The sequence below is a fragment of the Chrysochloris asiatica genome, unplaced genomic scaffold, assembly GCF_000296735.1.
Source record: "Chrysochloris asiatica unplaced genomic scaffold, ChrAsi1.0 scaffold00051, whole genome shotgun sequence".
Taxonomy (NCBI): Eukaryota; Metazoa; Chordata; class Mammalia; order Afrosoricida; family Chrysochloridae; genus Chrysochloris; species Chrysochloris asiatica.
Window position 1 is genome coordinate 3,393,733 of NW_006408569.1, and position 12,973 is coordinate 3,406,705.

Here is a 12,973-nt window from a genome sequence, read left to right on the forward strand (position 1 = left end):
GCCAGGATGGCTAAGCTTCGTCTCTCATACTTTGGACATATTGTCCGGAGGAAACGATCGTTGGAGAAGGATGTCATGCTGGGTAAGGTGGAGGGTCAGAGAAAAAGAGGAAGACGCCTAATGAGATGGATCGGCCAGGTGGCATCATTGATGGACTCAAGTGTGGCAGCGGTAGTGAGGTTGGCCCAGGATTGGACATTGTTTCGTTCTGCTGTGCATGGGGTCACTATGAGTCGGTTCCGACTCGATGGCACCTGACAACAACAACAACAAAATGGACAAAATATTGAATGATTCAGGAAGCATCAAAAGAAGATGGAAGGAATATACAGATTAGTTGCACCCAAAATAACTGGTCAATGCCCAATCATTTCAGGAGATAGCATCTGATCAAGAAGTGATGGTACTGAAGGAAGAGGCCCACACTTCACTGAAGGCTTTGGTGGCTTTGGTGAAAAACAAGGTTCCAGGAACTGATGGAATATAAATTGAAATCTTTCAACAAAATGATGCAGAGCTGGAGGCACTTACTCAGTTATACCAAGAAATTTGGAAGACAGCTACTTGACCAAGTGATTGGAACAGATCCATAGTTATGCCTATCCCAATGATAGGTGACCCAACAGAAAGCAGAAATCAAACAATATTATTTAATATCACATGCAAGTCAAATATGGCTGAAGATAATTTACAAATAATTGCAGCAGTACATCTACAGGGAGCTGCCAGAAATTCAAGCTGGATTCAGAAGAGGACATGGAACTAGGGGTTATCGTTGCTGACATCAGATGGATCTTGACTCAAAGTAGAGAATACCAGAAAGATGTTGATTTGTGCTTTATTGACCATGCAAAAGTATTTGACTGGGTTGACAAAAATCATTATTTGCAATGTCATTCACAAACTATGAATAACATTGCAAAGAATGAGTATTCCATTTTGCTCATGAAGAATCTGTACAAATACCAAAAGGAAGTTGTTTGAACAGAACAAGGGAAAATGGAAAGATTAAAAATCATGAACGGTATGTTCTAACGTTGTACACTTTCACCATACTTATTCAATCTGTATGCTGAGCAAATAATCCGATAAACTGGATCATATGAAGAAGAACATGGCCTCAGGATTGGAGCAAGACTCATTAACAACTTGTAATATGAAGGTGATACAACTTTACTTGTTAGAAGCAAATAACTTACAATGCTGATAAAGATCAAAGACTATATAGACTTCAGTATGGATTGCACCTCAATGTAAAGAAAACAAAACCCCTCACAACTGGAGAATAAATAACATCATGATAATTGCAGAAAAGACTGAATATGTCAAACACTTCATTTTGCTTGGGTCCACAATCAACACTCATGGAAGCAGCAGTCATGAAACCAAATGACATATTGCGTTAGGAAAATCTGCTGCGCAAGACTAAAGTGTTGAAGAGCAAAGATGTCAGTCTGAGGACTAAGGTGCAGTGAACATGAACCAAGTCATGGTATTTTCAATTGGTTCATATGCATGTGAAAGTTGGATAATGAATAAGAAAGACTAGAAGAATTGATGTAATTGAATTATGGTATTAGAGAATATTGAAAGTACCACGGACCGCATAACAAACAAATATGTCTTGGAAAAAATATAGAAGCCCGGATGGGAAGACTTCATCTTTGTTTCTTTGGAAATGTTGGCAGCAGGGACCATTCCCTGGAGAAGGAGATCATGGTTGGTAAAGTGAAGGGTCAGCGAATAGGAGAAAGACCCCAGTGGCACTGAATGGCACAGTGGCAACAACAAAGGGCTCAAACATACCAACAGTTGTGAGGATGGTACAGGACCAAGCAGTGTTTCTTCCTGTTGTAAATAGTGTCACTATGAATTGGAACCAATTCAACAGCAACAGCAACACTCAAAGTGCTTGTTTGTAGGAATTCAATAAATATGTGTTGAATGAATGGCTAAATAAAGGCTCTGCTTTTTTTGTCTAGGGTAAAAAAAGAAAAAGACACAGCCATCGAGTTGATAGCACCCCATCCTGGGCAACCCATGTAGTGACATTCACTGAAGTGTTAGGGATCCAGCAAGGTTTATTTTAACATCACCTCCAGGTGATTTTGACTACTATTAATATAAATTCCTTACATTGATTTGAGGCTTTGATTGTTTGCAAAATGTTTTCCTAACTACTGTTTTTGAAATTAAAGATAAAATGTTGTTGTTGTTGTTACGTGACATCAAGTTGGTTCCCGCTCATAGCAACCCTGAATAGTGTTTCTGAGGAGCAGCTGGTGAGCTTCAACTACCGACCTTGTGGTTCAGACAGACCTTAACAATGTAGTGCATTAACCCACAGTGCCACATTGAAAATGATTCATGTATTCAGATCTCTTTTAGATACAACTCTATCAGCAAATCACAGTCCTGAGTTCTGTGTGGCACAGCAGGATAATGCACTGAACCACAAAGTCTGTTTGAACCACAAGGTCGGCACCTCAAACCCACCAGCAGCTCCTTGGAAATGCTGTACAGGGTGCCTATGAGTCAGAACTGACTCAGTGGCATTTAACAACAGCTTTGTCACTTGCCACACGCAACAACACAACATAGGAGTGTTTGCCTGGACATGCTGACAGAGTTGTGGCCTTTGTGATAAACAGCCCCTCCCCTCAAATCCCGTTGGTTGAGTGAAGGACTCAAGTTGAGCAGGGTTGAATGTCACTGAGTTAGAGAGAAGCAGCCATATTCAGGCTTTAAGGGTCACAATAGAAATTTTAAGACTCAGTGAAAGGCACTGTCAACAAAATTGTATGACCCCATTCTAAGTTTTAAAAATATTTTTACTCAAACCCAAAAAAAAAAAAAAAAATCTGGGAAATGACACTAAAATATTAGTGACTATTTTACCTGGGTAATGAGATTACATGTTCCCCAAGGAGCATTATTTTTTTTCCCTAACAATGATCACAAAAGAATAAATTGAGTAAAATTGATTCTATGTACCTACCTATCTTGACAAGCAGAAGAGCTGGTGTAACTGCAGGCAGAATTCCAAAGTTAAATGCTAATAGGAGCTAGAAAGAATCCAGAATGATATAATTGACATCAAAAGGGGTGTGGCAATAAAAATTTACAAAAAAAGGGGGGGGGCTCAGTAGAAGAAACACTGGACTCCTAACCTCAAGGTCAGCAGTACAAACCCACTAGCTGCTGCTTGGAAACCCTATACAGGGTAACTATGAGCCAGAAGTGACTTGATGGCACTTAACAACAATAGCAAAGGATGGAAAGCAGAAGAGAAGATGCCCTTGAGAAAATTTCTGAGGGTAAAGACCAAGGACACTACTAACTTAGCTTTCTGGTAACTCAATAGCAACTTCAAGAGAAGCAAAGGAAAGAGCCTGAGACACGGATAGAAAAGGGCTTGGCTTTTCCCAAGATACCAAGAAGGTGAGAAGGCTCACTTGGCAGATGGAAGTGAGCACAAATTATCCACAAGAGTTTATGGCTCCTTGGACTGCAACCAAAGGAGGTACCAACTGAAAGGGGGAATAAGAGAATTGAACAACTGGTGCCTGAAGCAAACTGGCTAATACTTTAAACTTGTGCCAAGCTAATTGCGTAAAATGTGATTATGTATCTGTAACTTATATACCAGTTTTCTGAATGTAGTTTATATCCTGGATTTCATCACTCTGCAGGAGACATTGACTGTGTTCTATGATTGCTTGAATAAGAATTACTTCAGAGTGAAAACAAATACAGTGGAAGTTAATTCAAAAGTTGTGAATCCCAAGGCCATGGTCTCCTTAGGAGAAGCTGTCTTTGATCCCTGGGAGTGGAAAGTTATTGAGTAGCTTACATTTATTGAATGTTTGCCAGGCTCAATGTTCTGTATGGGCTATCTCATTTATATGTGGGAGCCTGATAAGTTAGATACTGCAATTATGTCCAACTTTATACATAAAGGAATGAAGATCTAGCTAGCAAACACCAGTGTTAGGACCGCCCGACACTGAAGCTCAAATTCCCTCTGTAACACTGCCATGCATTTATTAGTACCGAAAACAGCCTAAAGCAAGGAACAAAAGTCTTTAAAAAAAAAAAAACCAAAAACCAAAAACTAAACTAAAAATAGTAACAGCTAGGATGAGGGTATAAAGAAACAGGTAGAGTCATGCAGTGCTGGTGGGAACATGAATTCGTGCGACCTTTCTGAAGGGCGATTTGGCAATATTTACCAGAGGAATTTTAAATGCAAGTACTATTTCAATCATTAAACTACTAGAAAATCACCTTCAAGTAGTTGTATATGTGTGTGCACAGTGCTTAATGTAAAGAACAAGAAGTAACCAGTGTCCTTTAATGAGTGTCCTTTAATTAAGTAAATCTAAGTGTCTGAAATGGGAAAAATCAGGTAAGATATGTTGTTGTTGTTGTTAGGTGTCATCAACTCGGTACCGACCCATAGCGACCTTATGCACAGCAGAACAAAACACTGCCCGATCCTGGGCCAACCTCACTACTGTTACCACGCTTGAGTCCATCGATGCTGCCACTTGGCCAATCCATCTCGCTGGGGGTCTTCCTCTTTTTCTCTGACCCTCCACCTTACCAAACATGATATCCTTCTCCAGCGACTGGTCCCTCCTCACAATATGTCTTAAGTATGAGAGACAAAGTTTGGTCATCGTGGCCTCTAAGGAGCACTCAGGCTACACTTCTAGTGAGTGAAAAAACGAGTTGAAGACTGGTATGTGTAGCATGATAAGGTCTGTAGAAACTTGAAGAGCTACTGATACACAGAAAGGTGGAATGATAGATATGGTGATGGGTGTATTGTGCCATCTCGTCTATTCTGACTCATAAGGACTCTATAGGACAGAGGAGAACTGGCTCATAGGGTTTCCCAGTTTGAACATCTTTTTTAGGAGCAAAGTGTCAGGTTTGTTTCAACAGAGGGGCTTTGTTGATGTTGTTAAGTGCTGTTGAGTTGGTTTTGACTCATCCTGACCTTGTGGTTCTAACCGACCTTAGGTCCTATGCTTATCCTACAGTACCACACCTGAACTCCAACAGAGGGCCTATTGACTTAATTTTTTTTTTTTTTTTTTGTCCTGAAAGAAAACACAAGACATTGCTAACAATTGTTATTTTTGGAAAGATAAACTGAGTGGCTTTTTATGCCATTTGGAGATATGTAGGCTTTTAAAATCTTGTTTTCCTCCCTGTGTTCAGATTCAAAAAAAAAGTAAACCAAGCCAATATGTTGTTAAATCGTTTAAATAAAAACCAAACAGCCAGCATTTCTTACGTGTTCATAATGTGACCGTATAAGAGTCTGTCCTAAGTTTCTGACTAAGTTTTGCTGTGTGGAGAAACAACACCCAGTCAGAGAGGGAAGACCTGCCAACAGGTGGGAAGGCCTCAAAGAGGAGCTCCTTGTTTTGACAGTTCAGTATAGAGCAGAGACTTGCTCAACACTACCTGGATCAGAAAAGGAATTTCCAAACTGTTACCAGCAAGGCTGGTGAAGGACTGTGGAGTCCACTAGATAGTTGAGAGACAGCTAGACCAGGAAATGGGCAGGAGATCTCCAAATCAGGCAACAGCACGTGTGGAATGAGCAGCTACCTATGGAGGTGGTGGTGCTTATGTGCCGTGGAGTCACTTCTGACTCATAGTGATCCTGTACAGGGTTTCCAAGGAGCAGCTGGTGAGCTTGAACCACCAACCTGGCAGTTCAAATGGCTTTTCAGTCTGACGCATTAGCCCACAGAGCCACACCAGGACTCCTACAAGGAGGCTCATAACTCATAGAGCAGACCTCTTCCAGCAGAGGGCAGTGCCTCAGATAGCACAAAGGCCCGCTGGAACCAGCTCTGGACAGAAGAAGAAATTGGACTCAACTGTCCTTTGATACTGTAAGTGACATTGGGGAATCCTCTGGGTGGGACACAGAGGAACTTCATACTACCTGGATTTGCTTGTATTCTAATGCCTAACAATTTGAGCTTGCCAATAAATCTCTTTAATTATAGTTTGGCAAGCTGGGATTGGAAGCAAGGGAATATTGAGGCAAAAGCTGGCCACTAGTTTTCTCAGGTTTCTTCTGGGTGCATGCTTGAAAAAAAGGGAGTGACAAGTCTCAAATATAATCTCCCCTTGTGGCCCTGGGGTCCTGTAATCTGACACAAAGTTTACAAATAGAAAGCTAGCACAGAGAAAGGTATGTAAGAAGTGACAATTTTATCTCACAAAACAAACTTAATGTTTAACACTAGAGCCATTATTCACTTTTGCATTTCAATGACTATGAAGAATGGCCAGGAAAACAAACTTGAAAGTGCAACAACTAACCATATCAATAGCTATGCATGTAGATAAAGACGAAAAGAAATTAGTCAGCAGGTCTAAACAATTTCTTACCAACTCCTCCTTGAGTATGAGTTTCCCTCTCTGCTCTGTAGTCATTGGAATTAAGAGACGCAAAACTGAGTACCAAGAGCCTGTTTCTAATGTTCTTTTCCAGCCCTGTGATAAGAGAAGGGAGTGACTTGGTTATTTGCTGGTGGAGTTAAGGCAGATTTGTCAGATGATAAAACTAGTCTGTGAGTGTGTCCCATTATTTCCCAGCCATGGCTAAATCACACTCCACATATGAAATCAGTGTAACCGTGAAAACTAAGCGGACTTTGCATGAATCTCGCAGCCAAATATCAAGTGGGGAAATACCAACAAAGACGATCAACTTTCTGGGCTCTTTTATTTCCCTTGCAACTTCTAGTCCAGGGAAAGGTGACAGACATACTTGGCTCACTAGATTATTCGCTGGTGTGGGGGGGGGGGGGAGGCAGCTAGGGGTGAAGGGCGCCATGGGCTGGGGTGAGGGAGCGCCTGGGACCGAAAGGCCGCTGGAGGTGCTCCAGGGAGACCCTTGGCCCTGGCCGCGGACCTGCAGTCACCGGGTCCCCCGCTGTCCATCGGTAGGGCGCGGCCCAGCTCGCCTGGAGAGGTATGACTCTCCTCACCGGAAGTAATCGCGGCCAGTCTTGGGGAGCTGGGGCGCCTCAGCCAGTGTGTCAGGGAAACCCTTCCGGGTGTGCGTTGGGGGGTGGGGGGGGTTTGAAAAAAAAAAAAAAGCAGTGGCTTCGCCTGGAGTCCCTGCGGCCGCCGCCGCCGGACGGCCCCCGCCCTTCCCTCAGCAGCAGCGCCAGGGCGGCTGTGACTCGGAGCAGCCGGCCGCCGGCCATGGCCTTGGCGTGACGGAGCCTCCCGGGCGGGCGGGTGCGCACGGACGGCAGGGTAAGGGGCCACAGCGTTGGCAGCAGCGGCCGAGGTCCGGTCCGGGGGACCGATGGGCGGGCGCCAGGGCCTGGGCTCCGGCGGGTAACGTGAGCCCCTCTCCCCCTCGCAGGCCGGACGACCCCGCGGGAGCCGGGGCTGGAGACCCGCCCGGGCGGCAGTGACGGGAGCGGCGGCCGCAGGCCCTGGAGGCTCGGTGGCGCCAGCAGGAAGCGGGGTCCCTGGGCCCCTTTGTGTGCCGGGCGGGGGAGGGGTGCGGGGCGGCCGCTTCCCACGGGGTCCCCTTTCGGCGCCCCCGCCCCGTCCCTGTTTGGGACGCCCCCTGCCTGGACTCCAGCGCCTATAGGAAGGGCATCGCCCTCCCATCCCCACCCACCCCGACACTGGGCTCTTCTCCTCCCCTCCCCCGCCTTCAACTTCCTCTTCTTCCCCGTTGGGCCCTGGGCTGCTCTGCACTCTCCGCCCCAGTCGCAGATTTCCGCCCACCTTCCGCCTCGCCTTGCCTCGCTGCAGCTAGCGGGGTGCTGTTTCCCCCCCTCTGGTAGGAGTTGGTGAAGGTGAGACTCATGAGGGAATACAAGGTAGTGGTGTTAGGGAGCGGAGGGGTTGGCAAATCTGCCCTGACTGTGCAGTTTGTCACCGGGACTTTCATTGAGAAATATGACCCCACCATTGAAGATTTCTACCGCAAAGAGATCGAAGTGGACTCTTCCCCCTCCGTGCTCGAAATCCTGGACACCGCAGGGACTGAGCAGTTTGCCTCCATGAGAGATCTCTACATCAAAAACGGCCAAGGTTTCATCCTGGTGTATAGTCTGGTCAATCAGCAGTCTTTCCAGGTAACCAAACTAAATCTTGTAATTTGTTAGAAGGGGGGTGGGGGTGGTAAATCCTCTCTCCACTTCTGGTTTGCTGGAACTGTGCGCTGATGACTATGGTTTGCTTTTGAAAGTTAGACATGGGCTTTTGGGAGCTTAGTGCTCGCATAGAAAAGTCTCCGGTGGTTTCTATAGAGTATACTAAAGTAACAACTGTCAACAAATATTCTCAAGTTGTTTGTAAGTCAAAGAAGCCTGAAAAAGAAATGTCAGTTTCGCCTGCAATATAATTTTCTGAAGTTGGTTGTTTTTTGTTCAACAAGTATTGAGTTTTGTGCCCAACAAAACCCATTACAGATCATCTTGGGTACATAGAGCACATTGAAAAGAAAATGATTTGGCGCCCATTATGGGTTGCACAGATAACTCCTCTGTGTCTGCTTTTCCTCCCGCCCCCTCTCAGTTCTCACCCAGGTTTCTCAACTGGATTGGTAAATCTTTGTGCTGTAAGATAAAGAGCCCTGGGCCTGCCTTCTAGGCATTTTACTTAACTTACTTGTGGTATTTGATATGAAGACAAGTTAATTGAAAAGACTAGTACTCAGAATTAATAAGCAAGAATTACTCCTTTTCAGCAGTTGATCCAAGTTGTTTCTGGTAACATGGACTATATTTATATAAAATATGTAGATCTGAGAACAAGGAACAAGTGCAGATTTCTCACCCTAGCTGGGTGGTCAAACCGGAAGTGGTCCAATTTCTTAGGAAAATCTGTCCTGCCCTTCACTGGGAAACAGACCCAAAGAAGGTTTAGCATTGTATTGAGAGGTGCAACACATGTTGCTATTTATTCCTTGAAAAGAAATAACCTCATATTGACCCATTGTTTTGATCTTCATTGATTTAGGATGTTTATATGCATGTGTATGTGAACATGTTTGTGTATATATATATATATATATATATATACATACATATATATGTTGTTACGTGTCGTGGAGTGGATTCCAACCCATAGCAACACTGTAGAGGGTTTCCAAGGAACAACTGGTGAGCTTGAACTGCCGACCTTGTGGTTCAAACAACTTTACAGGCCAGCGCATTAACCCACAACACCCCATCAGGTCTCCATATAGATACAGTCATAGTGCGGCATTGTGGGATAAAGCACTGGAATACAAGGTAGGTTTAAACCACAAAGTCAGTGGTTCAAACTCACCAGCCACTCCTTGGAAACCCTATACAAGGTCCCTATGAGTCAAAACACACTCAAGGGCAATTAACACAACAACAACAACATATACATATATTTGCATTTAAATGTATGCACTAAATGATGTTTACTTTAGAAATGTTACTTTGCTTTAGTCAATACAGTTAGCTAATTTCACTTTCTGTAGTATATTAAGTTTAAACTTCAAGAGTGAACTTTTCAAATAACCTAACTATTTTAGCAGCCTCCGATTTATTTAAAATGTTAACTTCTGGGTAAATGATTCAGAGCTATTACGACCAAACTGAAGTTCATTTTATGTAGGATTGAATTCCAAAGCATTGGTATCATAAAAGCATTTACCCCAGAAGGTACCAAAGTACTAAAGGTGCTATTTGACAGGCATTTTCTTTCTAAAGGATCTCAAGAGATTTGTTATTCTATTAGCTGACTCTCTTGAGGCTGGAAATCTCTTGAAGAGTTTTTCATAAGATTTCCATTATATCCACTCCCGTTCCAGGCATAAATACAGAGTGGGAATCTGTGCCATTATTTCAGTGGAGATTTAAACTCCTTTGAGCCCCAAATGCCAGAACTTTGCATTTGCAGTTGAACTTATGTTTCTCAAAGGTCACAGGGAAAGGAACTTAACCTGGAAGACTGAAGTGAGACACAGTCTTAGAAAATTGGCCCAAATATTAAAAACATTTTTTTATGTGAGTGTTTTCAGTCTCATTTTTGTCCCCTCACTACACATGTGAATATTGTATGTTTACTGAAGCTGCTCAGATTAAACACTTGTTTTCTATTTCATTCAAACCTTTTAACTTATGAAAGATCAAAAAGAATTTGTCATGTCAGGATGAAATCTTTAGTATTGTCTTAAGTCAATCATTTTTCCTTCTCAAAGTTGATGCTACTAGAGAATTATTAAGGTTCTTTTAGTACTTGTGTAATTCAATGGGTTTTATATTACAAAGTACATGTGCATATGGGGGGAAATTAAGTCCTCAAAACAAAGATATGCAAAGTATAATTTGACATCTCCCCCCCCCCCCCGCCCGCCTTAATTCCCCTTCTGTGGAGTTGTTCACAGAACAACTATTACATAGTTTCTAGTGTTTTTAATGTGTATTTAAAGGTGTTTGTTTTTAATGGGATAAAACATTTCATCTCTTTTTAGCTTTGGTCTTCTAGATAGTCTAAGGTGTTTTGGTTCCCACCTAAAACATTGTCTCTACAGAACTCTTACTCCATGGTTGGTAAGCTAATGGAGTACTGGTTTGGTTCTGTGGGTTAATGTGCAAAACAACAAAGTCGTTTGAACCACAAGGTTGGTGGAAACCCTACACGGGGTCACAGTGGGTCGGAAACTACTCCATAGCACTTAACAACAATAACTACCATGCATAGATGAGGAGTCCTGGTGTGGCACTGTGGGTAAATGCGCTGAACAGCAAATTCGTTTGAGCCACAAGGTCAGTGATTCGAACTCACCAGCCGCTCCTCAGAAACCCTATACAGGGTCGCTATGAGTCAGAACCGACTGTTAACAACAACAACAATGCAGACGTGCTAAGAAAGCAGGTGTTGCAAGGTATGGTCAAGGGAGATGGTGGAAATTCTTCCCTTATGAGTGAATTCATCCTTTTGGGGGAATTTACTATTTAAATTAGTATAGAATGGGAGTAAGAAAGCATTTTATATGGGTTATTACACTGGACTGCAAGGTCAGTTTGAACTGCATGGTTGGCAATCCAAGCTCACCAGCCACTCCTTGGTAACCCTATACAGGGTTACTATGTGTTGGAACCAACTCGACAGCACTTAACAACAACAATAACAAGGTTGATGTGTGACCTCTATTTTAAGGTATTCTTGATATTAAGACCAGCAGCAGTAGGGCCCCTAGAAATTCTCTAGTTCCTAATTCAGTGGGTGTGTGCTCTTCTTTTGCCTTAGACTTTCTTTACTGGCTAAGAGATGTCATTTCATGATACGCTTTTACTTCTGCTCTGTTTATGCAAGCTGTCTAATTTTGTTCTTTCTCTGTCATTGTTTTAACAGGATATCAAGCCAATGAGAGATCAGATTGTCAGAGTGAAGAGATATGAAAAAGTTCCATTAATCCTAGTAGGGAATAAAGTGGATCTGGAACCAGAAAGAGAAGTGATGTCTTCAGAAGGCAGAGCTCTGGCGCAGGAATGGGGCTGTCCTTTCATGGAGACTTCGGCGAAAAGTAAATCAATGGTGGATGAACTTTTTGCTGAGATCGTCAGGCAAATGAACTATTCATCCCTGCCCGAGAAGCAAGATCAGTGTTGTACAACTTGCGTTGTCCAGTAAAAAGATAACCTCAATCACGGCCATACCGAGCAGGTCAGTAGTTGGTGGGACCCCCTGAGCCAGGGAGTGCTCTGCTTTTGATCAAGTCTAGTAAAAAAATAATTAATGTTGATAGAGGCAGTCCATGGATTAGGAACAAGTTCCATTCCTAAGTCTGTCTTTTAGTCAATGTGCACGTAAGTCAGAGCAGTTAGGTACACCTCATAGAATATTGTTCATAGTATAGCGTATGTAGTGTACCTTTCTATGTAGAGAAAAACATTAAAGAAACATTTCCAGATATACGGACACATCTCCTACATTGTCGTTCAGTAAGAAGAAAAGGACCGTGCTGATATGCGTCACAAAGTAGCACCTATTTGTTATAATGAACCATTGTCTATTCCTCAGAGTTTTAGCTTCATAAGCTTTAAGGAGAGTGGATTTTTCATAACTCGGGTGTTTGTAACCCGAGGACTGTGTATACACAACGTTGTACTTAGCACAACAGTTGTCAGCCAACATTCTAGTGCTGAAGATGCCCAAAGTACCCATCAGTAAAAGGCTGGAGATCAGGAGTTGCATGTGTATTCCCATCACCAGGATTTATTTGTGCAAAGTGAGTTGCTATCCTTGCCTCCCAGCCTTATTAATAACGTAACTTTCACGTGGTTAAGTGATAGTACACCACCTTTCCTTGTCTTGTTGACTTCGCATCCCGAATGCAACAGGGCAGTCAGCGTTCAGTAATTATTTTGGGGGATGATTGGTTTTGTTTTCTAGCCTTTTATATCCTGCGCTTGAGAGCTGCTGTAATTGAAATCTTCAATTTATTAATCACCCAGGTGTTTGCTTTAACAGGCTGCTTATTTAATCACATTCATCTGTGCCTTGGCGCTGGAGGGATTGAAACTGACCTCTGATAGTAATAACCAATTATACGAGTATTGCCGCGATGCACCTTGAATATACAAGTATAGCTAGTCCGAATGAGAATCTGCTTAAATCACCTGTAATGTGTTAGAAGGGACCAGCCCAAGCACAGGAAACAATGTTATTCATTTGAATAAGGGATGGAGTTCCCAAGAGCACTAACAAATCCTCAAACCTTTCACTGAGTTAAGTAACTGAAAACAAGTCTTTACACAATGATTTTTGAAGAAGTAAAATTATGTTAAAAAAAATTCTTTGAATCTCGATTAGACAGTAATACTTGGATAATAAGGTAAAGCAATCAACAGTGTAGATGACTGAGAAACCACAGCAAACGCCACCCTGACCTGACAAGCTCTGGAATGGAATTGATCTTTAAGGGTCCAGG

At 42.9% G+C, this 12,973-nt stretch overlaps 1 protein-coding gene across 2 annotated transcripts; it reads left to right on the forward strand.

The window, feature by feature from the left end:
* The first annotated feature begins 7,862 nt into the window (after nt 1-7,862).
* RAP2C (RAP2C, member of RAS oncogene family) lies at nt 7,863-11,673 on the forward strand. Of its 2 annotated transcripts, XM_006862815.1 has the most exons (3): nt 7,863-7,983; nt 8,041-8,135; nt 11,395-11,673. In XM_006862815.1, the coding sequence occupies exons 1-3, from the start codon at nt 7,863-7,865 to the stop codon at nt 11,671-11,673; spliced, it is 495 nt and encodes a 164-aa protein (XP_006862877.1). The 2 variants fall into 2 exon arrangements, with proteins under 2 accessions (XP_006862877.1, XP_006862876.1); XM_006862814.1 differs by having other exon boundaries at nt 7,863-8,135.
* Nucleotides 11,674-12,973: the final 1,300 nt, after the last annotated feature.